Source organism: Peromyscus eremicus, chromosome 9 (assembly GCF_949786415.1).
Source record: "Peromyscus eremicus chromosome 9, PerEre_H2_v1, whole genome shotgun sequence".
Classification (NCBI taxonomy): domain Eukaryota; kingdom Metazoa; phylum Chordata; class Mammalia; order Rodentia; family Cricetidae; genus Peromyscus; species Peromyscus eremicus.
Genome location: NC_081425.1, coordinates 23,871,097 through 23,880,927, shown reverse-complemented (window position 1 = coordinate 23,880,927; position 9,831 = coordinate 23,871,097). Strand labels below are relative to the sequence as shown.

General features: G+C 42.3%; 1 protein-coding gene across 1 annotated transcript in view; it reads right to left on the bottom strand.

Moving 5' to 3' along the window:
- Positions 1-280: 280 nt before the first annotated feature.
- Klf12 (KLF transcription factor 12) overlaps positions 281-9,831 on the bottom strand; it is a gene marked incomplete at its 5' end in the record, with an annotated part of 165,622 nt that continues 156,071 nt past the window's right edge. Inside the window, one exon of the mRNA XM_059274290.1 lies at positions 281-1,770. Coding sequence (XP_059130273.1) covers positions 1,589-1,770 — 182 coding nt within the window. The remainder of the gene's footprint in view (positions 1,771-9,831) is intronic.

The window sequence follows — 9,831 nt, the reverse complement described above, 5'->3', positions numbered from 1 at the left end:
TATGTTTTGCTAGATACAAAAAGGCTCTTCATTTGAGAGGGACAAGGGAACCTGACTTTCTTATCCTTCTCCCAGGATAAGCAGGTTGTCTGTCCCTATGGGTGCCAATGTGGGAGCATGGGGATTCTGGGACAGTTTAAAAAGTGAGATGTGTAGAGAAGAATCCACGGGAGAGTCAAACTCTTGGCCCTCCGAGTTGAAGAAGCAGCACCATGGCGGGCTTTCCACGGGACATTCTTTCCACGGACTCATGCCCAAGCAGAACAGCCCCACTGGCTGAAGAGTTAATCTTCAGCTCTGCCTATCTAGTCGCCAAATAACTGTTTTCAAACGAGAAAGGGGGAGCATAATCTTTAATTGTGGTACTCGCGCAAGTAGGACAACAAACAGCAGAAGGATTACCTCAGTGCTGTGGATGTAACTAAGACATCTGAAATGCTGGGGTGTTTTTTACAATTCCTTTAGTAAGTATGAAAATTGGTAACGTGAGTCCTCAGTGGAGTTATTGTAGGAAAGTCCTTCTATTCATTATTGCTTTTCTCCTCAAGAGGAGCATTATTTCCATCTCTGTTTTGTCTCGTTTTCATGTTCACTGACTTTCCATGGGCAGCCCCACCTCTTACCTCGGTGCCAGTGTGTCTAAGAAAGTCCCCCTCCCCTTGGGCTCCTTGTAATCAAACACTCAGGGCAGGAAGAGAGGGTGCCTAGGTGACAGAACACTGCAATTGGAAGTGGGGCAGTAGTTATTATTATTATTGTTGCTATTATTTTTAGACAGGCTCTTCCTATTCAACTACAGAACACCTCTGCCAGTCCATGCCAGGGCAGAGCAGGACTAGCCTTGGAGAAACTGCTCTGCCCCTCTGCTGGAACAGATGAACAAAACAAAACCGAAACGGAACAAAAACAAGCACCGACAAACAGATGAAAAGACTCAATGTTGGTTCTCTTCGGGGATGGCGTGAGGACAAGATGTGAGTGCTATCTAGCGCGCCATGGCCAGCACAGAGGGCTCTTTCTGTGTGCCTTTCTTTTCGGGCCATGGAGCATCTCCAACAGGCCCTTCCTTTCTAGTTCATGCTGCTTGCTGGTAACAGACTGGATGTGTGTTCTGGCTTACTGAGATAGGAACTGTAATTTTGGTCTAAAGGGTCTGGGCTGGGGGAGGTGCCACGGAAGAAACATCCAAACAGAGGTCTTCTCTAACCATCAATTTGCGGTCGATGACCTTTAAGGGATTGATAGCAGAGTGTCGGCCAGCTCGGAAAATGGACAAGCTACAAACCTCTTTTCAATGGCAGAGGACACAGCATGAAAAACAATGCCTGTCTCTTCAGGACCTGAGGCGCTCAACTCCCAGGCCGGCGTGCTGGCAGGCAGACAGGTCTCCCGCGCGCGTGCGTGGTCATGGTGGGGGGTTACCTTCAGGCTGAAAGGAGAAGGGTTCCTTCTTGTTCCTGCTCTGGTTTCAGGCACCGTGGGGATGGCGGTGACCTTGACGTTAACACTGTAGAGGGGGCTCCACCCTGCTGAGTTAGTCGCTCCTGAAGAGACCCAGCTCTTACGCGCAGCTGGACGGGAGCCTTCCTCACACCAGCATGTGCCTCCTGCGGTGCAGCGCCAGGTGGTCTGACCTGGAGAAGCTGCGGTCACAGTCTGCGCACTTGAATGGCTTCACTCCCGTGTGTTTGCGGTAATGCCTGGTCAGTTCATCCGAGCGGGCAAACTTCCAGGTGCAGCCTTCCCACGTGCATTTGTAGGGCTTCTCTCCTGGAAGAAACAAAGACACACAAGCTTTGGGGCGCCATCCTTTTTCTGTAACAACCCCAGCCAGCCGCGCTGGCTGCTGGGAAAGTGTTGTCAATGGGTGTTCCTTTTGGCAGGTCTCTGTGATTAGCATCCCACAAGGGGCTTTGGGGACTGAGAGAGGTGAGTTTCAGTCTCCTCTTTCCTGCTGTGACGTCAGGGAAGTCAGTTAACATTCAAATGTGTAGCTGAGGAATGATGCTATAGGCACAAATGGAAAGGAGTGGTTTGCTTTTCACACAGGTGGGCTACAGGGAAGTAGTAACACCCCACGGAGTCTGACTTGGTTCTGTGGCTCTAAGAACAGTAAATGGTACTTAGTTACATTTTAATAGGGCCCCCTTCCTTCCGAATATGCATCACTTTAATGCTGTCAGACTGTATAGGACATAATGTCTGTCCATTTAGCCATCATTTAAGGTATCCACATCACTTCATTACAAGGTAAAACAACCCAGATCTTAGACATTTGTTATTCACAAACATCTACATTTTGTTTGTCCCTTGGGAAGAAGTCTTAGCGCAGCAGTGCCAAAATCAGTATGTTTTTTCAAGACTGGAGAACCAAATTGAGCCCGAGGAATCCTAAAGTTGGACTGAATACCGAAAAGTCCTTGTAAAAAGTCCGAAGAAGTGTGTAACTTGACCAGGCTTTTCAGTCTGCTTGTAAGGACAGTAAACTACCCAAAGCCTGTGCTGGGAAAAGATAGCCTATCCATTGTCCAAATGGGCTCCCAGGGGAGCAGGACGATAGCTGACCCAGGTGCACTGTTTTCCTTGCTCTCTTCCAAATGGAAGCCCTGTCCCCATGCAACCCCACAGAACTGATCTCTCCTGTCCCATCTTTCCAATGGACTACAATGGAGGGGACTCCAATGACGACAGGGTAGGCAGCTCACACTAATCCTGTGTATGAAGCTGCAAAGCATCGCCCATTTCACAGGAGAGATACTGTTGATGCTCAATGCAGCACGGTAAACTACTCAAGGCTCCAGGGAAGAAGATGTTTCCCCTGAATCCAGCACCTTTCACTATGATTGATTCGGAGGAACGGATAATCCTTAGTCTAACTAAACTTTATTGCATCCTCAGACCCCATTAGTTCTCCTTTGTTTAGTATGTTCAAACAATATATCCTATTTCAATTAAGTTACTAACACAGTATACCACAAAGATCTTACCTTGATGCCCGTCTCCTCTACACTCAGAGCCTAGATTAGGTCCTAAGTAAGTTCCTGGACAAATTAACAGAACTGTAAAGCATGTGTATATAACACACACATACATCCTCTTCCTCTCTCTCTTTCACACACACAGACACACATACTCAAAGCACATGTATGTAACACACAGACACACAGACACACACACACACACACACACACACACACAGACACACACACCACCACTACCACCACCACCACCACCACCAGCAAACGCACAGGAAACTTCTAGCTCCATTGAGTGAAATGCCTACACGGGAAAACTTGACTAAACTAGAATGAACATTTTTTTTTTTTAATTCAAGTGTTAAGTTAGTGTTGGGTCTTCGGATCAAGTGGCCCTTTCAGAAGAGAGTGAATAAGTGGTTCAGACCAAGGGAATCTAGAAATGCTGAGGCACTAATGGTAGCCACAGGAAGCACCATGATAGTCTGAAAGGGCCCATTCAAGTAAAAGCATGCTGATTGTAATGACCAAAAACCTCAACTTCGAATTCATTCCAGTAGTTTCAAGGAGGCAAAATATATCTTTGCATGTGCTCACTCATCAGAGTTCTAGAGACATGAGGCAAACACAAACCAGGTAAGTGTCTAACTTACAGTGACTGAAGAGCTTTCATAGAATGTATTCCTGACAATGAATAGTATGTATTTACGTGTTGAATATTGCTGATTTTTTTTTTATATCTTTATGGTCTGTATGAGTTCTGGCACTTAGCACAATATAAACAAATATATTTTCCCCAATGTTCTGCCTTTGCTACCATGAGTTGATTGGCTGTCACCAAGAGACATCTCCTAGCAGTGGTTTGTGTTCTGAAGAAATCAGCAGGACAGAAAATGTTACCACTGAGGAAGGAAGGAGAAACGATGTTCTTTCCCCCAACTTCTACTGAAAATATGTTGAGTTTCCAACATAATATATCATAATTATGGTTTCTCCTCCTTATACTCCTTCCAATTCTTCCCCACCTCCCCTCCCATCCAGATCCACTTCTTATTAGAGAAAGAACAGGCTTTTATGGGATAATACAATAAAGTAAGATAAAACAAGAACTAACATACTGGAATAGGACAAAACAAACAGTAGGGAAAGAATCCAAGAAAAGACACACAAAACCCATATACGCACAGAGACCCACAGAGACCCAGTCACTACACTGCAGAATCCCAGGTAAACACTAAAATGGAAGTCATAATATATACACAAAGGACCTATAGGGTAAAAAGAAAGAAAAAATGTAAATAAATTTAAAAATAAGATAAAATTTTTAAAAAAGAAAGCAAAGAAAGGAAAAAACTCTGACATGTCATTATGAAACAAGGAATCTCCAAAGATGTTGTTGAGTTCACTCTCTGTTGGCCATCTACTGCTGGACATTCTGATTGGTTTTCCCAGGGAGACTGGCTTGGAGAAAACCACTTACAAATGGAAACTGGGTTATCAACTGGAGCTAGCTTCTGTGTCAGGGGGCATTTGTCCATTTCTCTTTTCAGCTCTAGGACCCCATCTGGTGCAGACCCTTCCTGACCCTGTGCATTTTGCCTCAGTCTCTGTGAGTTCATATGCATGCGGGTACTGCTGTGTTTAGAAGACCTTGGTCCCTTGGTGTCCTCCACCCTCTCTGGCTCTTCTACTCTTTCTGCCTCTTCTTCAGCAGGGAGAATTGAGGAGAGAAGGGCTTTTTAGATAGAGACATCCCATTCAGGGCTGAGTGTTCCCAGGTCTCTCTTTCTCTCCCTCTCCCTGTCTCTGTCTCTGGGCAATGTCTGGCAGTGGGTGTCTATATTTGTCCCCATCTGTTGCAGGAGGAAGCTTCTCTGATGATGGCTGAGCAAAGCACTGATGTATGAGTAGAGCAGAATGTCATTCTAGTACTCCCCCTTTTTTTTGAACATTGGTATTTGGTTTTGGGTTATCTAGTCTCAGGTTCTTGGTCACCCAAGCAGCATCAAGTATGGGGTCTATCTGGTAGAGCGGGCAGTCAAATCAAATATTGGTTGGTTACTCTCATAAGGTTTGTGCCACCATTATAGTAGCATATTTTTCAGGCAGTCCACCATTGTCAATCAAAGTATTTGATTTTCAATTTGAGTTGTTTTGTTGATATCCAGTTTTGTGAGTTCTTCACATATTTTTTGGATATTAGGCCTCTATTGGATGGATAGTTGGTAAAAATCTTTTTTCATTCTGTAAGCTATCTCTGTCCCAATGACTGGATCCTTTGCCATGCAGAGGCTTCTCACTTTCATGAGGTCCTGCTTAGTAATTGATGATTTTAGTGCCTGTACTATCAGTGTTCTATTCTGAAAGTCGGTGAAAGGCTCTTCATAGTTGGAGAAAGGCATTGCTCAGGAGTGCAGTAAGATGATGTGTGCTTCCGTCTTGGGAAGGAAGTAGTAGATGAGATTAGAATGAGGCTGCTGGACCCTGTCCTCATTGCAGGTGGAAAAAGGATGTGTAACTGTAAAGCTCATGGTATAAGGTTAACAAGGGGCAAGAGGCTCCAGGCTCACCTCACAGGCAATGGGAGAAGCTGGTGTGACCCAAAGTACAGATAGGTTTTATGCCAGGCATGGGCTAGATTTGCATGTCTAATTTAGATACATACAGTTTCCAATTTACTTCTCACAATTATTTTGTCAATTTAACAATGGTACTTATGTCTTTTCCACTTGATAAATACATAGAAGGCATTAGCCATCTATGGCCCCCCATTGTTGCATTTTTAAAGGTTGAAGGAAAGATGGAAAGCAGGAAAATATACTTGCAAACATCGAATGGCAGTGAAACATTAGTGTCTGCAAATAAGTTTTTATTGGCACATGTGTACAGTGACTTGTTTATATATTGTTTTGGCTGTTTTCCAGGGAAGGCAATGTTGATCAGTTACAACGCAAAACACATGGCCTTCTGTGTACTAAAACATGTATCATCTGGTCTTCCATAGAGATCCCATTGAACCCAGATCTAAGAGATGGACACTTCTACTTATGGCTGGCTTCTTGAATATATGTTAACTTATTCAACTGGAGTATATTACACATTGCTAGTTTGTGGTGTAGGGAGATTGGTGGAATACTTTGGTTATGGCATCCAAATTCTCAAATTAAGAGTCTCAACTTAAACACTAACTCTCAGTCATGTATACATGACTGTTTTCTTTTATCACTCTCCAACATAACTATTATTTGCAAATATGTTCTCTTTTTTTTCTACATGCCACCAGGTTGTGTTATAATACGTTATTTTAGTAATTATATTTTTCAATATAATTTTAAGATTATCTTATTCTGTATAATGTATATAATCTCATTGTGTATATATGATGTGTATACATGTGTGCATCTGCATAGAACTAATACATGTGTGGCGTGATGACAACTTTGTGGAGTCGGTTGTATCCTTCCATCATTATGTGGAGTCTGTGAATTGAAAGCAGACCTCTAAGCTTAAATGGAAAGGTACTTTTTCCACTGTGCCATTTCATTTGAAATATAATTAATAATTTTTTGCATTTATTTACTTGTTTTCTGTGACTCTGGGTGTGTTGGGAGGTCCTGATGGTCAGAGGCATACCATGGCATAGCAGCTTTCTCCAAGCTTGGCAACATGAAAGACTCCCTCCTCAGCAAGGCTTCCTTCTCTCTAGGTCTGGATGCCTGATTTATCTCAAGATGACCCCTGATGTAATTCCCTGCAAACACGCTTCCCCTGCTGACCACATGGCAATTAAGTAACACGCTCTAGCTATTTTCATAGGGTTGTGCTGCCATGAACCCTGCAAAGTAGGGCTTGTTCCCAGGCTTCCCAATACTGTATATTTCCTATACCCAAGAATAAAGTTGAGTTGTCTCGCTGAAGTCATCTCCTGGAGGCCTATCTCCATCGCATCCACAGCTGTCTGAACCCTGTCCCCTGCTTTTGATCCCTTTGCCCTCATTGACTAGTGGCCAATGATCCCAAGGAAGAAGGAGACCCACGTGGGTGTATGTGGAATGTGCATATGTGCATTTGCACACATGTGGATGTTAAAGGCCAACTTGCCGTATTTGGTTTTCTTCTTCCATGATGGGGGTTCCAGGGATCAATCTCAGGTTGTACAGCTTGGTAGCAAGCTCCTTTACCCAGTGAGCTGTCCTATTGGCCAAAAATGTCATCTTAATCAATAACCATAAGTTATCAGTCTACATTGTACATCATGTGATATTTATACGTGTGTATATACAGTGTAGTGTTTAGATCAGGCTAAATATATCTAACTATTCACTTATCATGCATTCAAAGGGAAACTTTTCAGAATTCTTTCTTCTAAGTATTTGAAATATCATTATGTTTAATAACTCAACTGTGCATTAGCACACTAGAACTTTCCATGCTCATCTAACTGTAACTTAGCCCCGTTTGAACATTGGTCTCTTCCTCTTCTGTTCCTACTCTGTTCATTCTCTGATAGTCACTCCTGCTCTCATCTTTCATGGGGTCAACTTCTTTTTGTTCCGTATATTAGCATGATCACATAGTCAGTGTTGTTTAGTGTCTGGATACATGCTATTTCATAAGAAATAATTTAAGTTGATAGTTCTGCACAAGAGAAAATGAAGGGCTATCTTATAGGACTCACTCAACTTCATCAGACTTTAAAAGACATCTTTAAGATCACTTTTGATCATTAGGAAAGTATAGTTACCTCACTTCTGAAGGTCCCGAGCAGAATGGTGTATGAGTGGAGGATACCTCTCTGAATGTTAGCTGGTTACCAGAGCTGATGGTTCTGCACACAGATGGGAGTCCTGTTTATCTGTAGTTCCTTTACACACTGTGAAAAGGAGCCACTGTGAACAATGATGAGTGGCTACTCTACTGAGTTTAGGAAGGGGTGACAACACAGGAAAGATCAGAGACTGGGAGTTTAGATGTCAAAAAGCTGTTCAGGTTAGATTTGTTTTTAAGGGACGATGTCTTGGAAAGTGACAACTGTCAGTAGTTGTCTGATCCCATCCATGTGGGAAAAACAAACAGTGCATGACTGAAAAGCAGTCTGTGAGGTGCAGGAAGCAGTCGTGAAAGATGAGGGAACCGGTATCAGAAGTACTGGAGCAAACACTCCCTGATTCCTACTAAAAGCAAATGAAAGTGCCACAGAAGCACAGGTGACTGGGACTATACTGCAGGGAATTCAAAGCTGTTCCTGTAGGGGAAGGAAAGAAGAGCAAGAAAGAGTAGGTATAATGCACTGAGTGACACATGGCCTCCCCTGGACATTTTTCTTAAGAAGGAATTGTTTTTTTATTGCACAAAAAACAAATAATCATGTATGTAATATTCATCAACCCCTGTCCCATTGCCTCATTAGCCATTCTTTGCACCCATTTTTTTAAAACTAGAAAAAAAAAAAAAGGCCAAGATCTCCAATCACTCTCTGAACTTAAAGGCTCAGCTCTTACACATCGGGGAGAGATGGCACTCTGGCTGGGCAGGCTGCTCATTTCTGTCTTCTCTTGAAAGAGAAATGGGTGCCAGTTATACGCACCCAAAACAAGTGTTCCATTAAAAAAAAATCAGTTAATCTATCTTTGGACTAGCCAGGTTTTAGGAATGTACAAAAACAACTTTGGTAGCTACTGTACTATTGTTCATTTATAATGTGTGCCAACTTTTGAATGGCTACAATGGAAATTATTCTCTCATTTTGTCTTCTTTCCTCTAAAAACTACTATATTTCATTTTCATGTCAATGGCAAGTGAACAAGACCTGCATAGTAACAATACCAGTTGGCGTGCCAATATGGATGGGCTGGGGGTTCACAGGGTCCCACCCTTAGATGAATAGCTATGGACTCATCATACAGAGTAGGCTGTATCTCCCCTCTCTCCCTTTCCCTCTCCCTCTCCCTCTCCCTCTCCCTCTCTCTGTCTCTCTCTGTCTCTCTCTGTCTCTCTCTGTCTGTCTCTGTCTCTGTCTCTGTCTCTCTGTCTCTCTCTCTCTCTCTCTCTCTGTGTGTGTGTGTGTGTGTAAAACAATAGTAATTAAAGAACAGGTCATGAACTTGAAGGAGGCAAGGAAGTAGTTGGACAGGGTAGAAGCAGGGGTGGAAATGAAGTCAATACAGTACTCATGTATAAAATTCTCAAAACAATATTAAAATGAAAAAAGTGTAAGTCTCCTATGCCAAAATGGCTGTTCATTGTTTTGTGTTGCTTGACGAAGTGATATTGCATAGCAACATGCTCAAAAGTCTAACAGATAACAAGAAGTGGACTAAGGTCATGTCTAGTTTTCAAAAGAAAAAAATCCAGTTCCTAGACACTTTCTCAGTATCTTAGATCCACAAAACATGTCGTTACTATAGGTCACTACTTTGAGTTTCTGTTTGTTTTTTTTTTAACCACTTTTATTGTTCAAAGGGAGTATTAAATGCATCAATAGGAAAATGTAAAAGAGATTTAAAGGTCTTTAAAAAGTTGAGATGTTAAAGATGTACATCTCAGCCAATAGGTCCATGCTATTAACATATTATTTATAATTTAAAAATCATAATACTGGATCATCTGATATGCACTATGTTCCCGAACTTTAAAAAACCCAATAAAACTGTCAATATTGAATCATGTTAATATTAGCCTTGTTTGCAATTGGGAGAACTCGTAATGCTTTTGTGACCGGTTTGTTAATATAAGACGGGGATATATTTTTATTTATGCACATAATTCAAATGAGCATTTGGCTTTGAGAGACAGTGAGTGGCAGGAACAGAATGGTAAATGAATTTTACACGAAATTGTTTCTATGGAAGATCTG